The 20,693-nt window shown below is 41.9% G+C and overlaps 1 protein-coding gene across 2 annotated transcripts in view; it reads left to right on the forward strand.

Annotated features, from left to right (window-relative positions):
* Window positions 1-20,693, forward strand: part of LOC139736622 (protein quaking-A-like) — an 87,728-nt gene that overhangs the window by 55,451 nt on the left and 11,584 nt on the right. For both annotated transcript variants that reach the window (XM_071647369.1, XM_071647370.1), the window contains exon 3: window positions 15,347-15,463. In XM_071647369.1, the coding sequence (XP_071503470.1) occupies window positions 15,347-15,463 (117 nt within the window). The remainder of the gene's footprint in view (window positions 1-15,346; window positions 15,464-20,693) is intronic.

Here is a 20,693-nt window from a genome sequence, read left to right on the forward strand (position 1 = left end):
ACTGGCAGCTTTGCAGAATCTGTGGATTTCTAGAAGAATGCTGCCTCTTGTGTGCTATCCATACACAAATGAAAATGACAGACAACTTATAAAAGTTAGTTAGAGCTTGTTCGTGCTGCATTTTTTTTTCTTTTTCAATTGTGTGGTATTTTTTCCCATCTTTCAATAAAAGTCATTTTCAGACACAGCACTCCCAGCTTTCAGACAATAAATGGCAACCATGTGACAAAAGAACGATCTGTCTTTGTTACCATGAGTGGTGCATATGACCTTGACATGTTTTTTAACGTTGCCAATTTGGTAGTACAGGTGTGACTCCAGTGTCGCTCAAGGCTTTGCATTGAAACTATCCAAAGCCATTACCCAAGTTTGTTTTGCAAAATTGTACTTGAGAACTTGTTCAGTGTTTGACATGGATCACAGTTCATGATACTCAACATGTAGCTCCTCTTTAGCACAGGATTTGGATCATGAACCAACTGTTTTACAATGCCATGGGCCACGTTCATGATCCAATTGCAGTTTTGCCATCCAGAGTTTGTTCTAGATTCTGTTGTTACTTTGCTCACCCTCCCACAATGGCATAAAGCGTACCAATTTGTATTGAATAGACTGACACATCTACATAGATTTGTTTTGAGTTTGATGTTATGAATTTTACAGCCAAGATGAGCATAAAGGGAAAATAACTCTTTTGAGATAAACAGAACTCTTCTCCAACTGACTTGATTGCTTGGCAGAAATACGTGAATGGCAGCCCCATCTACTTCATCAAAATTTGATGCGACCTATCCATCCAGGTCGCCTTTTGGAGACAGCGAGAGATGGCCAACCCAAGGGATGAAAGGAAAGAAGGGGGGGGGGGGGGAGATGGAAGGGGGAAAGGGAGGTCGTTGAAAGGAAGAGTTAAATCTTCACCTGAAAAATGGAGTTGAGAGTGTCCATAATTCAGATTGGAAAGGGGGACAGGAGCTTGACAAGTGGCTTGCCGTCGTCGTTGGGGAGACAGAGACAAAACTAAAGGGATGAAGATGGCACGGTGGAGGGAGGGATGGGGGTGGGGAGGTAGATGGAAGGAATTGAAATTGAAATAGATGGAGTAGCTAGGGGGTCTGATGTACAATGTACAAGTTGGGAGAGGAGATACGGATGATTGGGTGATTTGGGGACAATATGTCCTGATTGTCTCACTGAAGAGTATCAAGTGCTACATCTTTCCTCACTGCTAGAAGAGGATAATGGAGGGGGGGAGGGGGGGATGGAAGTTTAGATTGTGCGTAGGACCTATGTGTGTGTGTGCTGGGTGTGTATTCGTTTTGTGTGGTTGGAAGATACATTGTGATAGTCTCTTTTGAGTCTTACTGATAAATTGAATCTCTCTTAAGAGAAATCACATCACAGAGGAGAAAAACTGTCAGCTGGGCGAGGACCAGCTAGCTGTACAGCATTTGCAGGCTTTTGAGGTTTTCAGCATCTACTGAAGTACATTGTAACAGATTTTGAGAACACCCCATGCGTATCAATTATTGTCCACAGAAACATAAGGTCACAGTTTGCTTTGATAAGAGATGGGCTTAGTTTTAGTCACAGAGATACAGTCGTTTGTAAAGAACTTTTTGAAACTCACTGTGTATGCCTGGAGCATCAGGGTATCCGATTTATAAGAGCACTGCAATGGGATGTTTCCCTTCTTGTTGCCCCACTCCCCCTTAGACGTCCCCATATATGCACATGTTGCCTTGGAGGGGGGGGGGGGGGGGGAAATAAAAGACTAGTTGAATATAAAGTGAATGCCCAAATACCCAAAGAGACACTCACACAACTCATTTGGGCACTCACAACTGCCTAATTCCCCTTGCCGCGAGTCCATGATAACAAACAGAGCACTTATGAAAGAAAGTAAATCAAAGGGGAGAAGAAGAAGACAAGGATCTTGATAAGGAGGGCACATTCACAAACTAGAATGAAAGCTTGAAGGAGATTGCACTGTTGGTACGGATCGTCCATGGTTGTGACACCGATAGCTCATTTGCACCACCGTAATGGGTTGATTGACTGGGCAGGAAATTGATCCGCAGTGATGTTCCCTGTAATCTCCCACATTCTTTTTTGCTTTGTTTTGTTGTACATCTTGCCTCTTTTACTGCAGTGTGCATCAGACGTAGAATCAAGATGGATGGATGGATGGATGGGGAGGGAGAAAGGCAGGGGCAGGGGTGGAAAAAAAGTAGGTTCACTGTGGATCCATTCATCAGGGATGATTATTCCGTGATGGTGCTATTTGGTTACAGAACCTGACCTGTTGATGGAACTGTAAAGAGAATAGATTGGACTGTTCCACAGTGAGAAAAAAAGAGAGAAACATTACATGCCATGGGGGGGGGGGGGGGGGGGGCAAAGAAGAAGAAAAAAAGAGAGACTCAGAAAATTTGGTGAAATCAATGCTGCCCAGATGACTTTCTGTGAATCACTGTCACAGGTCTCTGTCACCCAAATCATAGTTTGCAGGAGTCTCCGTGTCTCCCAGGGAGCTCGTTCAAAAACTCATGTGGAATTGGAAGCGGGACCGACTTGTTGAAGTTGCGCAAATGTGTTATCTCAGCACTTCGTGAGCATTACTACGTAGGTGTCTCTGGCAGTGAAGGACACGCACATCACACGGCTAGCATTACTACCGTATTACTACCGTATGTGTCTCTGGCAGTGAAGGACATGCACATCATGCGGCTAGCATTACTACCGTATTACTACCGTATGTGTCTCTGGCAGTGAAGGACATGCACATCATGCGGCTAGCATGGGAAAGAAAAACAGAAAGATGTAAGGGAGAGGGTAATGTTGTGTAGGAGCGTAGCCCTGCTGCATGCATTAGCAAACAGGAATTGGGACTCGCGGGGGCAATTCTATGCTATTACACAGCTGTTGTCTCATTCAACGTACTACAGTGAAAACGTGTCCATACATATTCTTATCTGTTGCCTTTCTTTCACGAGTTTTCCTCATGACATATTTTCTCCATGACCTCTCTTTTAGCCAACATGGGGGGGGGGGGGGCTATCTCAGGGTATAGGCCCTACTGAGATGAAAGGCATCAGTGGGGAGTATTTAGCCAGGAATTAGGACACGCTTTTTTTGTTCCTCATCACCTTCTGTAGGTGAAACTGGCTGAGAATTTTGACAGGAATGACATTATTAAGAGGGAAAGAGAAAAGAAAGAAAGAAAGAAAGAAATACTGCATCCTTTAAGTTGAAAGCAAAACACGGGGAATGAAGTGACCCAGCACCTGTTCGTGTGACGAATTCTAGAGTCAGAGAGAGCCCTAGAATCAACCCTTTTTCTGTGCGTGCATTAACAAGAGATGGAGTGTGGGGAGGGGGTGTAACAAGTTGGTCATGCTTACAAGGGGAATGGCCCAAGGGAGGGGGAAGGGGGCAAAGGGGAGTGGAGATATGGGGGGTGGGTTAAATCAGGACTTGCTGTCCTCTTCATGTGCAGGATTCATAAAGTTTGCATGAACTTCATATGGAACTCAAATTTTGCCATTCATATTCATAGCATTCCCCTGAAATAGATCAAAACATATGACAATCCTAGAGATTTTTTTCCTCTAAAGAAAATTTAGTTTGAATGATACCAATTCATTATACTTGCAGTTACCATGACAGCAGCAAGGTGTAGATCAATGAACTAAAAGCATCGTTGGCATTAATATGATAACTTCCAACTATGCAGGCTTCCTGTAATTAAAAAGGAAAGAAATGCATGTATGCAGAAGGACCAAGGTCTTCTATTCATGCTGGTCGTGAATGTGGCAAATGTCGGCAAAGGTTGCCCTAGATGTGCCATTGGAATAAACTTGAGGTTCATTCAGCACAGTGGTGTGTAGCATTGAGGTGAGCCAAAAATAATGTCAGTTTTAGATTTGTCGTGCACTCGCAGCTTGTAGGACTTCAATTATGTCAAGGGGATATTGTGATCCCTGGCAGTGCTGTGTTTCTCCGCCGATACGGTGTAATTGAGTCATGATTCACTGTTCTTCTGACAAGAGAGACAATTATACTAGTCGGGGCCCCTGCTGCCATTATGTGTAGGTTTTCACGCAAGTCAGTATTGTTAGGCTGCCCCCCATGAGATTGGTGAGAATCGAGCATGCGGGTTCAAGCTTAGACCTACTTGTGAAAAATGTGCAGTGGCGTATTTAATCAAGGCATTGTATGACTGTGTGAATTTGGATCCTCAAATTGCGAGCACTGCTTGAAATTGAATTGAAATCTTGCATGTACGATTTGGAAATGCCCACAAGTCATTATGCAAAAATAAGAGAAATGTTATTCAACACTCGTCAATCTGTGAGCATCAAAGCCCCCCCTTTTTTTAATGGACAGAGTATACCCCCCCCCCCCCCCCCCCACCCCGAGCTGAAAAGCAAATGAGTAGAATTCAATTTTTGCATCTTTGGGGAGAAATATGAACACTTGGCGGTAGTCATCCTTTCGGTGCATCCATTTCGGTAATGTCCTCCGAGTCCCCTCCGGCATTAGCTACATCTAGCCTCCTTGCACCCTCATCAGAGTAAGGTGTAGGAAAAGAGGGGAAAAATGTCGAGAGCAAGAAGGCTCCGCCCCCCTTGGGCATTCTAGAATTGTAGTGGTGCTAACAAGATTCGACCCAAGCTAATTTGATTACTTGTAATACAGCCAGTCGTCAAGTCGCGCTTTTGAGATGCGTTTTGAGATGCGTTAAGCCCCCCCCCCCCCCAACTCGGCACGGACAGCGAGAGCTGCAGAGGCGGCACCCTTCTTGCATGTAGTTGGCAGGCATGTTAAATGGAGGGGGCTTGCAGAGGTGCGAGGAAAAGGCGCCTGGCGGTCAGCCGCCGGTCAGCCGCAATTCATAATACTGCGGTCTGTTCTGGTCTATTTGGGGTGGCATTGATTTCTTTTCTCCTTAAGTCCTCTCGTCATTTGAGCGAACTCTCATCCCCGTTCTCCCTACGCCTAGCCTGGTGGGGAGAATTTACTCTTCAGTCAGAGAGATTGTAGTCACAACAAAATATAGGGGCTGCTACTTTCATTTTGAGAGCAACGCCTTTGCCAAAAGTGCAGCTTCATACAGAGTTGTGATATCCGCCCAATTTTGTTTGAACCTTTGAAAAATCTGTCATAATTTGGCTGAAGATGGCTCTTGCTTTGATATTGGCATGGCACATAGGGGAATAATTTTCCCACTCAAAAAAAGAATTGTTGATTAACACTGCAATATCAGCTGATGAATGATATTTCAGTTGGTATCATGGAGCCTACACATCTGTGGAAGAAAACTACTATACAAAATATACTTTGTGTGGCAGTGGGACTGTATAAAATATGCATCGCAAATTGCAGTGTGATACCAGGAAAACTTTCCCTGCATATAAATGCAGAATTCTGTTCATCATGCTTTGTAGCTTTGTACTGTGAGAAGTCCTTTGAGTCATGAGCTTGTTACTACCACTGGCCTTCTCTTTCGAGAGACAAATTTAACTATGATGCCCTTGAATTCAGTGTGTTCATGCATCCACACATGATATTCCCATTTCCACTTGAATACCAATACCCCCTCCCCCCCCCCTCGTACTTCTGCCACAACGGCCGAAACTCTCGTTTACGAGCCAGTCTCCCACGCATCCATCAAGGCAGCAGTATCCAGGCAATTGGCTTATGGGAGCAGCCATTTTACATGTGATCATCGATCATAATGTGCGCTCATGACATCCAAAATTGGAATATTTGCTTCCGTAGACATCCATGAGATGGCCTCGGGCATGCTGAATGGTTTGAAATAGAATTTCAGGTGAATGAGAAGATTTCAGCCTGATTGAAAATGATGACAGGAAATTACAATTGTGTTTTTTTTTTCCATCTCTGAAGAAGATGGCAAGTGTGTTTCAAAGATGCTACAGCGTACAGGTTCTGCTTTCCTACCCTGAACCTTGTATACGTGACATTTCTAGAAAATGAGGAAATTATCATTTGAGAGGGTCTGCAACTGTGGAAGTGTTCAATGGAGCATGACTAAAAAAGTGAATGTGTCGTGTTTTTCCCCTCCTGTATGCTCCTATGCCCCCCCCCCCCAATACATTGCAAAGGGTGATTTTTTTTTTTTTTTTGGTGTGTGTGTGTGTGACTACTAAGTAATGTTGCTTATGTATTTTCTTCGTTTCTCTTTCAGTTGCGACAGATAATTCACTATGTAATTGGTATATGAGAAACACAAAGTAGCAAATTTCGGTTTTGCTCTTGTTTTTTGAGGGACCTTTTTGCCTGCCTCTAAAACATTTCAAATGTATGGGGTTCAATACTGGCCTGGAAAATCATGATTGCACTGGCAGAATTCTCACTGTTTAAAGAAAAAAAAAAACAACAAAAAAACAGTGTTGCATGCAAAATTTGCTTGTACATTTTTGTGTTTGTGTGTTATCAACATTGATTGTTGTTCAAAGGGGGATACATTCATCAGTAGCTTTTTATTTCCTGTCCTCATTGTTATTGATGGTCTGTCCTCGCTGATAATCCATGAGTGGAATAAGTTTCCCACAATGCATGCCCACCCCCCCTCCCCTTTTTAGTTTTGGTTTAAAGCTATCAACGCCCACCTCTTTGGCAGTAGGTCTGGTTATACAGTGAATGAAGTGAGGATGACTTCACCCTTTGAGCTGTCAGCAATCATGCCACGTATTGTTGTGGATTCCAGCAAATTGATCCATGGCTTGTTTTTATTTCATGCATTATTAGAAGGCACTTAGCTCTATTAGCGGAGTTTGAACCAAAGCAAAGGGTTCTTACATAGCAGCCCAGCCCCCTCCCCCCCCCCCCCCCCCCCCCCCCCCGGAAAAAAAAAAGAAAAGATGAATTGCATCCAAAAATGATGAGTGTGGATAATTAATGAGATTGATTAAGGGTGCTCGAATTACTTGAGAGCTTGTTGAATTAGCTCCAGTGATAAACGTGCTCAGTGCTGCGTTTCACTTGGATGCTGATTTGATTATTACGCTTCTCCTTTCCACCTCATTTACTATCTTTCTCTCTCGCTCTCTCTTACTCTCCTCCGTCTTTCTGTCAGCAGATGAAGCTGAAAATTTATGGAGTGAAACAATCGTATGTCAGATGTGTCTGTAATATATAGTTTGGTTCTCTCTCATCATTTCCCTTTGTTATCCATTACTATACAAAGTCTTGTATTTCTTTGGGGGGTGGAAAGAGAGGAGAGATCAGGGTTAGAAATGAATATATTTGGGATGGGGTACTTCAAAAATAAGAGGACTTTTCCGTGGCTGCCTTTTGAGGAGCACAGAATATTTCTCCCTGATTGTAGCCGAATCGATTGGGGATTGCCGTAGGAGTGTATCGATCCTTCGCTGCGGCGGTGACATGAATTTCATATTCCTCTGCTAGCCATCACATGCTTGCTGGAGGTGCGTGTGGGGAAAAGGTGGCGCAGAAATATTCATCATAATGTGAGATGTTGCTGCGGCTTCTTTTTAACCTGCGGTGGAAATAGATTTTGAAGTACTTGTGCCATCGCATCTTTGATTTCAGAGGCTCATCCGTACAACTTTTCTCTTCTTCTATTTTCCCCAGCTACATCTATGCTGTATATTCCAGCAAATCTGTAATCCCCCACCCCCGGCACAAGTATTGTTTTGATGTTCTTCTTTCATTTTGTTCTTTTGGCTCTGTGCCCCGTTTGCTGGCACATGAAGGCAGTAATGAGGAGAGGCATCAACATTTTATGTTTGGTGGTCTGATGATGCCATCCCATCGCCGTGCCGACAAACTGTCATTTGGGGGCAGACATCATGCTAATCTCCGGCTTTGCTCCGCTCCATTGGAATGCCTTATCCATGAGCCTGTGCATGTCAATGATTTGGCTAATGAGGCTAGCTCCCCAGTTGCTTCCTCCCCCTCCCCTACCCCCTACCCCCCTACCCCCCACCCCCACCCCACCTTCTTGTTCTGTCGGTTAAGAGCTGGATCAGAATTTATGAGCAGCTGAGAGCAGTGGAAATAGACTGCTGAACTGATGCCGCTGGGATTTCACATCTTCTCGAGATTTTACCGTAGGGGGATTTGCAAAATGAAAGGAGGATTTCATCTGTCTTTTTTGTATGCGTTATCATGACCTAGGGAGGCATCTATGCAAATAGTGATCTACTCATAAGCATCATGTATAAAGTGCATATGTTAACGCCTGTGTCTTGACATACACGTAATCCTACAACATCACACGACACCATACCACCTTCAAAGTAACTGCATGAGGTTCCTCGATCTTGTCGCTGCATTTACACAGATCATACGTCCTTTGCCATTGTCATGCATCATTCCACGTAATCCGATTTTGGCTTTTCCCGTGGGTTGGTCCGTAATATGGCGCTGAAGGAAGACTGATGGAAGTGTACCATAGCGATGATGATATCCCAGATTTTCTCTGGCCCCAATGTCGATTGGCGCGGAGTCTCTGCTCTGACGAGAAACCGATCAGATTTCTTGTTTCTGAACAGTTGATCACGCATAGTCCCACGTCACCTGACATCATGTGGACTTATGGAAGAGGTTAGAAAGTCCATTTCGGCTCACGCATGAAACGCTTAACCCTGACTTTGGTATAAGATATCAACCTACTGTACATAAGGGGGAAATTGTGGTTTGATATGTACTTTCTATTATTTCAACTAACCAGTATTTGCAAATGTGTTGTGTGTTTGTCGCCTTTCATGACATAAAGGAAGCAGACATTGGTTTTACAAGGTTAATCTGATGATTCAATGAAATGATTTACCCAGGCTTTAAAATGCAAATGTTTGCAGCAGGTAGTTTTGATGTAATCTGATGGTTATTCTGAAGTTATCAGGTGCAGGAAATGAGCGGAATTCAATACCAGCAGCACATCATTGTTTACGGGACAACTGAGCGAAATCTCGAGTTCATCGTAAGTGACCCCAGCATCAAAAAACTAAAAAAAAAGATATATATTTTTTTTAACACAGTACTAGTAAATGGACAAGGCATGTAGATTAGGGTTCAGTGACATATCTTATAAGCAGCAGTTTTATCATGTGGGCAAGTCCAAGATAACACGCACGTTACGTATGGGACATTCAGAGACTTTTATGACCTGAAAAATAGTGTTAATGGCCTTTGATCATATTGAACTTCATCATGGTGATTGATATCTAGAAGAAGTATAATCATGTAAAAAATTGAGAAAAATGACCTTGACAATTATATTCTAGAAGAGAAAATATGTGCCGTTACGTATGGGACCAGAAAATTTTTGTTTTTTTGAACATTTTTTTCAACCTCAAAACTCTCTGAAAGTATATCATTCTACAACTTGTAACTCACTGTGATGAAAGTCACAACACTCAAGATTATCACAGGTAAGTTTCATGTCATCAGGCAAAAAGCTCTAATTACAGGTTCTAATTAAAGACAGACATGACGTGTTACGTATGGGACAGTTACGTATGGGACAGTTTGTCCCCCATTCATTTAGTGTGTGAAGAACCATGTTTATGGGTATTTTGCATAATTATTGAAGTAAAATCACTTGAAACTACTCAAATACTGATCCAGATTGTCAAGGAAACAATATTCCCCAAATATTCACCATCATAATCATATTCAATCATATTTTTATATTTTCATGACCAACCTGGGTATGCATGCCCTTTGTCCCCCATTCGTTTAGTGTGTGGAGAACCATGTTTATGGGTATTTTGCAAAATAATTTTGCAAAATACCCATTTAAACAGATTTTTGCATAATTATTGAGGTGGAATCAGTTGAAATTACTCAAATACTGATCCAGATTGACAAGGGAACAATATTCCCTAGATATTTACCACCATAATCACATTCAATCATATTCTATATTCTTTATGACCAACCTGAGTATGTATGCCCTATTTTTATCAGGATAGTTACTACTGAAAAATTGAATAGTTTAAAGTGTTTACTTCCATTGATGAAGGGCAGTTTGCCATTTAGTTTCAATAAAAAACAACTTGACACAAGAAATATTAAGTTTAATAAATAAGCAATACCTGCTTCGTGGAACCCCAGTGATCGAGTAGATATACAATGATGTCTGTCTAGCAGTCAGGTCATTGATTCGAGTCACAACTCAGTATGTATACCCATGAATTTTGTTGTGGCTAATACTGAAAACTGAATAAGAACAATTTGTGTATCACTTGCAGTTTAAAAAAAAATCATTTTACTTTTTTTTTTTCTATATATTTCACAACCATTTCAAATTGGATCTCCATCACATAAACTTTGAATTCCTCTAGTCTTCGGATTTTATGCTCTTAAGTAATTCATATAATTGGTTTCCAATCATTTCTTTAAATGTTGAAAACTGAATCCCCATTTCTACAAAAAACTATACCATCCCTTTAATGCTGGTTTTTCATTGTGTATTTTGCCATTTTCCCCTCCCCCTTTCTGAAAATTGTTCAGTCAAGTTAATGTATTGTTTCAAGTGGCTATAACTCAAAAAGTAGCTACAATGTTGGGATGCTTTCTTCAGGATGATTGACCATTTGTGTACTGAGAGACCTTCCCAGCTAGCTACATGCATTCACATACAATATGTATGAGGATGTCCCATACGTAACGCATTTGTCCCATACGTAACATTATTTCAATGCCTAATAAAAAATATTTCTTTCACTTTTTTTTCTTTTTTCTCAGGTATTTAATTTCTCTAAACAATAAATTAGAACTTTCCAAAAGGGCATTAAAACAACCTTAGCAATTTCAGAAAAAACCTAAAAAAATGACCTCATTTTGTTACGTATGGGACATCTCATGATAGGACACGAGCTAATTTGCATAATCATTTGCATAATCCCTAAATTTTCATACCAAGTTAAACTATGTGATGAACTTCTTATGTCCACATATTAATCAAATATTATTTGCTTTCCTTTGAATTAATATGAATTTTTATAAATGTCCCATACGTAACGCTGTTTCACATTTATGCAAATGAAGCCCTTGAAATTTGCATAAATTTACATAATATCATTTTTTCCTCCACGGAAATCAAAACTTCAACTCATAAGCTTCATAATGATACCAAACATGTCAATATTGAGCAAAGATGAAATTTTGCCTTCTGAGGGGACCTTATCTTGGACTTGCCCATGTGTGTTTATCAACTTAGTCCAGTGATTACCTGTACAATGTGTATATCAGTGACCACAATTCTGAGCAGAAGTGGCATCTTACAGGTAGACAGTACAACACATTCTTTGAAGAGAGATTGAGGAAAGATCATTGTACTTTGTAATATGTCAAACCAGCCAACAGATGATAGATGAGACAAATCCATGTTATAAAAAGGAGACCATTCCAAATAGGGCCTATATGCTGTGTCTGGATGATTGCACTTCAAATCCTATTTCTGCACTTGGCTAGGGCAAGTAAAACTTACTGTGTTGGGAAAAAGTACAGTGAAGGGCTACTAGCAAATTATGAAGAATGTTGCCCTTGACCAAATGTCCATTCGGGGCAAAGTACAAAGAAAAGTAGAAATTACCAGCTTGTATTTTGTACCTAATTCCTCAACATTTATGGACTTGAAAGAAAAAACAGAAGGGGGGGGGGGAAGATGTGGGATTCTATTCTCAAAGTAACTTGAATATGAATGAGAAACTAAATTTTACTCTGCTGTTTGACTAATGAAGTGTAGAATAGTGCTGTGAAGTATTGGTATTTGTTTGTATCTCAATTCAAAGTGAAGACTTTGACAGATTGAATATGAACTGGAGAGAAACTTGGTGAAATCACTTTTTTTCTTATTTTTTTTTCTTTTTTGGGGGGAGGGATGTAGGAAAACAATCAAATTTGACAGAGGAAATCATTGAGAACAATTTTCAGCCCATGGTACCAACGATGTATGGAGGTGATGGTGGTGGTAGTGATGGGGGGGGGGGGGGGGGAGGGGGAGGTGTTGCTGTTTAAATTGGTAGATTACTGTGTTCATGAGAACATTCCAGAAATAGCTGCATGAATTTGATCAGTCGTTGTAATGAGATTTTTTTTAAAGAAATGACTGAGAAGAGGTATATTGGATATGGACTCCACTACTCAAGGCCAGAGCTTTAAGGTCAAGTGAAAGCAGTCTTGACTGGCTCCCTAGGCCATGGAAGGAAAATTGGAAACAGACCAAGGTCAAAGGTCAGAATGAGTGGATTTCAGTGGAAAAGAGGGGCAAGGATTCACGTAGACCGGTCTGTCAACATAGTCATGTTGAATTTCTCCGTTATTAATCAGCAATATGCGACACACACGTTGTGCGATGATCCCCCAGAAATTTAGCAGAGCTTGAGCTGAGGTATGTGCCAGATATCCGTGCATGCTTGCCTGCCGATTCCAATCTCGGTGGGAGATGGATTGGCACTCGCTCCTGATGGAGGTAAGACGTGGGGAATGTGACAGGGGGTGATCAGGATGGGGCATGGTGCTATGACTGCGTGTTGGGGGTAAGGTCTTCTTTGTGATGATCACCCGGCTTTTGATTGCATTGTTGTAGTGTGCATTTCCCAAGCATGTGTTACTGCCAGAATTAGGGGGGGGGGGGGGGAACAAGCAAACAAAATGAGTGGATGTTCCATAGTTTGCCTTGGTGGTGACAGGAGTTCTTGCTCTCTGGTGCCTGTGTTTGATCAAATCCCTGCTCAGTGTACAGAATCCTTGAGTGGGCAGAGAAGGCACCCTGTTGAAGAAGCTTACCATGGGGCCTTATTTAGGAAGAGAGGGTATCTGTAAGGAGTCACCTTCATGTTTTTTTTTGTGTTCCTAGACAAGGTTTCGGTCCTAGACAAGGCACCTTGTGGAATTCTGATTAGTCAGTCACCTTCTTGCTGTCTGATCCTTATTAACACACTTAGGAAAGTGTTAACCTGCCATTATCTTTCTGTGTTCTCCTCCTAAACAAGAGCCGGAGATAGACTCGTAAGAAAAGTTGCCCCCGCCCCCCCTCGCCTTCCCAACCAGAGACTGTTCCTTCGAAGGTTGCTTCAAGTTGCATTCTTGTCCCAATCAAGGCACCTTTCACCATTTTCAACAATTCCCCATCAGGCTGTGATGTTTCAAATGTTGATATTGGTGGTGTGTAGTTATTGTTTGTTCATGTGTGTTTTTTGCAAGAGAACTCGCTTTCCTCTCTGAAGGATAGGCGGAGTCCAGCCAGTCTCCGCACTTCATTCCCTCTCGCTCCATAACTTCCCGCATGGTTCCCAAAGAAATAGCATCAGCAAAATCAATATCCCCAGTGTGAGCAAGGGCTTTGAACAGAAGCACCGGGTTAACTTGATTTGCAGGCAATTTACAGCAGATTTTTGTTTTGCCTTTCAGAGCCATGGCATTCATCAAGGACCCGACCTTCCTTGACTCTAACAATATTAGGACAAAGTTTCGATTAGGTTGTGGAGACCAAGATAGTCCCACCTACTCTGTATCCAGCTGTGCAGTGGGTATTGGCAAAGTCTGTCAAACTGTTTACCCAGTCTTTCGCGGAAAAGATATATTTCTGTACTGTATTGTCCAGTCATGCTTCCAGCAAACTTGCCTACTGTATCTTCCCTATTAACTGTCACAAGTAATTTTCACAAGAGTTTAATTTTCACGAATGTTGAGAATCGCTCTTGGACCACACATTTAATGACATGGGAAAATGTCTAAAACTGACAGTCATTAGTGCACTTTTGATTGCCTCAGTATCAAAATCGTGCAAACAACGTCATGCCAAAATGCCTGTGACCCCGTCATTCATGAAAATATCTGTACACGAAAATAGCAGCTTATACAGTTGTCCCAAATTAAAATTCTATTAATTCATCACACCTCATGCGAAACAATGGCTTACAGCTGGATATGTATGCAAATGACAGCCAAGCATGATATCATGCCCTGTTTTGTTTGGCTTTATCTGCTTGATGTTCGGAGATATATTGTTGAAATAGAAAGGAATAACAGGAAAACGAGCAAGGCCTCCTGTCTGCTATCGCTTGAATCGATGATTGCCCGAAGGCCACTCGATGTTGTGCCATGATTGGTCGGTTCGTACAGGGAGATGATTAGTAGATCGAGTTGGGAAGGATTTGAGCTCCGTGGGAGAGACCCACCGGACTGTAAATATATGGGCAAGATATCATCAGCACTCTCAAAGCTGGTAGGGCAGGGTTGTGATTTCGTGGTCATCTTGACCATAATGTATGTTGTTTGTCCAAATGACCGTCAGTATATGGCTGTGAGCATTCTTTAATGTCCAGCAAGCAAGAATGGCCATTTGATAAGATGAAGCTGGTGATATTTTTTTTTTTCTCCTTCCCTCCGTGTTTGTCATCACTACTGATAGGTTTGATGAGAGACCTCGCAGACATAATGAGACCTTCATGAGGTTACGAAGATGTCTGCACGTTGCCTCATATCTGCTTGTATGTGTTGGGCCCCTTAATAAGGTGTTCCTCTGATGATGCGAAGAAAAAAAAACAACAAATGATGCATGTAGATGAGATTTCCAGGCACCTCTGCGCAGAGCGAGCAACATCTGAGCCAAAAGCAATCACAGCTTACTGTCATGATCATCATTATCATATCATCATCATCATCATCATTAGCATCATCTCCTGTACTAGATTGATAATGCAGACCCAAAGTATTAGCACCTAATGCCTGTCCTTGAAAATACCTTTTCTTTTTCTGTGTTACATATGCTTTTTATCAAAAAGATGGTGAAAAGATCCGCTCTCTCCGCTTCCTCTCCCCGATGGAAGTTGGGAGAGGGAGCCGTAATCCCTCTCACCCATATACTCGTGTTCCTCGCTACCAGAGACGTGACTTGCACACGGCAGACAGCATTCCGATATGAATCGCATCTCATATGTCAAATCAAATTCTGCACACCTTGTGTGAGTGGAGTTTAGAAAAGCTGGTGGCTCAGTTATGAAGATGGGCTTCACCAATGTGGTCCCGAGAATACTGTAAAATGAGGAATGTTCGCGTGCATTTTAATTTCAGGAATTTCACAGGAGCCAAGATTCGCGAAATAAAAATGCACACGAAAGTTCTTGTCTACACTATATGATGCATTGAATGCCAGTTGTAATTCGCGAAAATTTCATGCTGCGAATAAGGCCATCGGCTCCAATTGGCAAAAATGTCATGCCTCTATATCATGTTTTACAGTATGCTTTCAATATTATGAAGTTTTATACGATGCATATTCTTTCCAGAAGTTCTCACCTGTATTTTTCTCCCATTTTTTGTTTTCATTTTATTGCATCTACAGTTCAACTTTGTTGGAAGGATACTTGGTCCAAGAGGAATGACCGCTAAACAGCTAGAGAAGGACACAGGCTGCAAAATCATGGTCAGAGGGAAAGGGTCAATGAGGGACAAAGTCAAGGTGAGAACTCCCCAAACCCCAAAGTGGGGGTTAGTGGTGATTTGGGCGGATGCCATACCCCATTCATACACAAAGTTGGGCCAGGAGCACTCCTGAAGTGGGGTTGGCTGATTCTGGAAGGGTTAATATGGCTGCACATGGCAAATCTGGACTGAAAACAGGAGAGGGATACTCATGATAGGATGTGCGCAGTACAAGTGTTTGAGTGGCCACCTGATTTCTCAATCAAGGTCTTGTGCGAAGTGAATTGTGTGTGACCTGCACTGTGTGCCACCAGTATGTCCATCTTTGTCTTTGTGTGCATGTGTGTAGGTGTGGGGTGGGGGAGGGGGGGGGGGGGGGAGAGGTAGTGCAGTACACTGTCCCTACATCTGTAGCCATGGAAGTGGAAGTTGGCATTATGTATGACTGGGGGAGAAACCCGAGTTGCGCCAATGAATGTAGCATGTGTGCAGACGAGAGGGAGGCGGCACACGGGGCAGTATCACCTGACAGACAGATCAACAGGTACAGAGTTACATTTTAATCAGGAGCCACTTCCTGTGACCACCAGGTTCTGGCTCCTTTTACATCCGCAGGGGAGGAGAGAAAAAAGCCTCATTGACACCCATCACTGCTATCTCCAATCTCTCTCTCTCTCTCTCTCTGGCATTTCATTATTGCTGCCGTGACCATGGTCGATCAGTATTTCATTCCCGCAAATTGGCAACAGGGAATGGTTCCATGGAGCTATGGGGGTGATGTTGTTGGGGAATATATGAAAAATGAGTAATGACCAACCAGTTATTTGACATAAGAGTTATTAGATTGTTATGCATGATTCTAATGGCCAATTGATATACATTATACATTTTTTTTTTTTTTTTCGGGGGGAGGGGGGAGGGATTAAAGAATGGATAATCTCACCACCACACACACCTCACACATACTATGTGCTTTTGTATTATAGTAGATTCCACACTTTTGTGCCTCTGGTTGATAATGCAAGTTCTGCTTCTGCTTCCTTCACCAGCGTCATTAAAACTGGGCCTAGACAAACTTTTCTTTTCACCCTTGGTATCTTGGGATACAAATTGGTTTACTCTTCCAGTTTTGTCCTCATTTTGTAGTTAAAGAGATTTTTGTAATGAATTTCAGGCAAAGAAAAAAGCAATCAAATCAATACTTGCACATGGCGTATTGGTCGAAAAACATGATCTGCATGGTAAGTGCCAGCCTTAGTTAACAGTGCATACTTTCATATCTACCCCTGATAGTATGAACACCCACAAGTTTGACATATCTTTTCTTTGTCATATCGGATAAAGAAAGAAGTGTTAGTTATTCCAAATGTGTGCTTTGATGCCTCTGCAGATGTCCTGAGCCTCTCTGCAGTCACAGAAAACCTTTAACCACAAAGAACTTTAATAAGTAGATCTTAGATGTTAGGATCACCGTAAAATTTATGTTATGCTCTGTGTGTCTGCCATGATATACTATATTAATAATGATAATGAACAGTTTGGTGACTTTTTCATGCAGACATTAATATACAAAATCAAATAAGGGACCAAGGAATTTTTATGTAAATATTAATAACAATTTCAAGTGGATTCAGAACACATTAAGTAAACCTGAATTGGAAAACCAATGGCATAACATTATTCTAAATTGATCTCAACTTTTAAGACTGACTTAAGTTCATTGTGAAATGCCCCCCCCCCCAAATCAATCATGCATTAGGTTGGGGTGGACTTCACATGCCAGCCCTGTTACTCTTCCACTTTCCAAGTATAAATTCAGTCTGACTACAAACTTGCCCCAGAAATAGTCTTTTACCGCATCCTGTACAGCATCTTGCAGACTCCACAGAGATGCAAAAAATATGTCACCAGTGAGTAATGGTGGAAATGTTTAGTCCAGGCATACTTTAGATTAGTTGGTTGGTCACTAACCCTGTCTGTGCCAGGGACTGTAAACATTCTATACAAAACTATATCAAAGCAGACGAAGTAAAGGCCTTCATGGTCAATATTGCCTTATAAAAGTGTCTTATAGGTATTGTACATCACATCTGTTCCTCTTTTGCACGTAGCATAGGCCCTACATAGGGGTTTTTGACTCTTGGAGAACTTACCCCTAAAGTCACCCGCTTGCCATCTGTATGTAGGCAGGAAGGGCAAATACAGCACGTAGACTGGGAGGCAGAAGATATTTGTAGTCATCAGTCCGAAGATAGTCGATAGTCGTTGGGATGCCAGTGCCTATCTCTGAGAAATGTATGGGCCCTGAAATGTAATGTCTCCCTCTCGCTTCCTTTGTTTTATCATGTGTGTGTGTGTGTGTGTGTGTGTGTGTGTGTGTGTGTGTGTGTGTGTGTGTGTGTGTGTGTCTGAAATGAAGGCAGGTGTAGCCGAAGGTCTGCGCGTTAAGGTTTTTGAGGATTTATGATTGTTGGCTAGACTAGAGGACCTTGCCAAGAAGAAGAGGTGGTATTTGAGAGCAGATGCATAGGGGGAAGAGGTGGGGTGGAGGTGAAAGGCAGGAACATTATTGGCTGATCTCTACTTGCTTCTTTTTTCTCTTGGGTGTGACAGAATGTGGGTGATAGGCAGCGGAAGTGGGGGGGGGGGGGGGGGGGAGCATTCCAGAGGTTGGATCGTGATGGAATTCTGGAGGAGGTTTTGTTTTGTTTTGCTTTGTTTGTTTATCTTGGAGAAGTTGCTAAGCATTATATTATTATGGGTGATGATAACAAAGAGAGAGCTAAAAACAGGCTAGGAGACAAGGAGAAATCTGCCAGAGAAAAATAAATCCTCCTAGATAGCTACTTCAAATAAAATTGTGAATCTAAACAACCAAAATGATAGACATGGCATGCACGTATGAACTGGGGAACATGGTGTCTTCTGAATGTTCATCATGATGCTTGACCCCTACATTTGTTTTGATGAATTCACACTTAACCAACAGTGAATGGAATTGATTGGCTCAGAATGCTGAATGATCATTAAAAAACAAAAGTGGCACTTCCCCCAACCCCTTACTAAAAAACTCATGTAATTACATCAAATCTGGGGGGTGTTTCATCAACGTTTGTCAGCGCTGACAATTTCAGCAAAATCCTTGGTTTTGATTGGCTGAGATGCTCTGGTCACTGACTGTTACTATGGTGATTCAAGTTGTCAGTGCTGACAAACGTTGATGAAACACCCTCTGATCTCCCATTTATCAGAATTTTATCTGTTCCGTCCACTAGAAAAAAATTCCCCCCCCAAAAAAAAAGAAAAGAAAAAAAAAAGGAATTAGAATTCAACCCAATGCTTGGGTGAAGCAAATCGGTACTCAAAAGTGTTAAACAGTATTGATTTGAAAGGCATGGGGTGTGGTTTTGTCAGGGAAAAAATGCTAACAACAAGCAAACAGAGGAAATGAAATCATGCTGCGCTCTATTCAGCAGTGGTGTTTATTTCTCTTAGCTCCTTGCCCCCCACTCTTTTCTACTCCCAGCTACATTTTGTGACTTGCTGTCAGAGCAGTTATATTCATACTCATTTCAAAAATCTGATGTGAGAAATATCGGCACTGACATGAAAAGCACTTAACAGAGGCTAATGTATGCACTGAGATGAAAGCTATGGCACGAAACAGAAGATGTCAATTTGCAAAATACATAATTCGTAATAAAGGTGAAATAAAGGGCAGGGAGGAATGCAGCCATGCACACACACACACACACACACACACACACACACAGACACACGCACAAACTTTACAACAAAAGTAAATTACCAAGTTATGTATACTGCAGAGAAAAGGACCCTTTTTACACTGTGGTCTTGATAAACATTAAGAATGCGGTCTATGAAAATAGCTGTGCTTAAATGTACATCTTTTTCTTTTAAATCACATACTCTGCTCAGTTGCAGTTGAAGAGAATCCATCCGCCATTAATTTCGGCACTGTCAAAAGTTGCACACTATCTGAAAAATCCATGTCGATGCATTGTGCTCCAAGAGCAAGGGCGAGGAGGCAACATCGAGAGTTTGTTGCAAAGACAACTTATCAGACTGGTTGTGCATGCCAGCGATATGTTCCAAATACCACAGTGCATGGTATCTCCTTTGAGCCAAGGGTTATATTCCAGACCTAATTCTGAGGTTGTTCAACTTCTCAGACGTACCAAGGAACACGACACCCAGGTTGATCAATCAATTTCCAATTCTGTGCAGCTTCCATTCCTCCCTTACTGCCCCCCCCCCCCCCCCCCAACATAACAACCATTTTGTATATTACTCATAAATTGGTTCGTCAGACAGGTCCAAATTGATGTTGATTAGAAATAACGACAAAGTAAACCGTTGCAAGGGTTTAGAGCTTGCTTTTTTGCTCATTGTTCATCATCTCTTTCCATTTAAAGAAATGGATATTGTCTCATAATTGCTGCCTTCATGATGAGTATGGACAAAAGCTCCTCGTGATTAACATCCAGCCATTAAAACCTGGGCCTAATGTTCAGTATTACGTCAAGGATTGACGCGGAGATTCCGCTCCTCTCGTCAAATTAAGAGGGCCCCAGAGAAACAAGCTACCTTGCTTTTCCACCAACCCATCTTGAGGAGTCCGTGGGAGTCGGCGCACAACATACAGCGGCTGTTTCCATAGCAGCCCATCTAGTAGATACAGTATCCCTTCCCTTCAGTGTGCAAGGGGGGAAAAAAGTGGAGAAGAGTGTGTTTACACCAGCAGAAAAAACATGATGTTTACCCTGCAGGAGGTTAATTGCACTTCCTGCAGTCGGGAATGGGCTCACTTTCCAACCAAGTTTTATGGAGAGATCTGCAAACACATTACGCCCATCACAAGTTGAAATTACTCATTTCAAACCGTGATTCCACCTCAGAGTCGATTAGTGATAATAGATTATGACAACAGTTGCATTCGGGAAGACTTGATTCACAGCACTTTGCATTTTACAGAACTTCTGGCTGATTTTTCTTCACCAGAAAAGGGTGGCAGAATAGTCTTTGCACTTGCTCATGTGATAGCAAAACAAATCTGGGTAGTGTTTGATGGTGAAAATAAAGCTGAGTGGAGCTTCGTAGCTGTTATGCCTTACTCTTTCCTGATCTGGAAAAAAAAAATTTTTGCAAGAGTATTTTGCAAGGGAAGGTAAAAATGTCCTCCTCGTGTTCAGTCACTGAAGTGGTCAAAACCTTTCAACTCCCATGGTCTTGTTCCAATACTGTCT

This window comes from Diadema antillarum, unplaced genomic scaffold (genome assembly GCF_040938485.1).
Source record: "Diadema antillarum isolate AM-2024a unplaced genomic scaffold, OU_Dant_1.0 seq00000658_RagTag, whole genome shotgun sequence".
NCBI lineage: Eukaryota > Metazoa > Echinodermata > Echinoidea > Diadematoida > Diadematidae > Diadema > Diadema antillarum.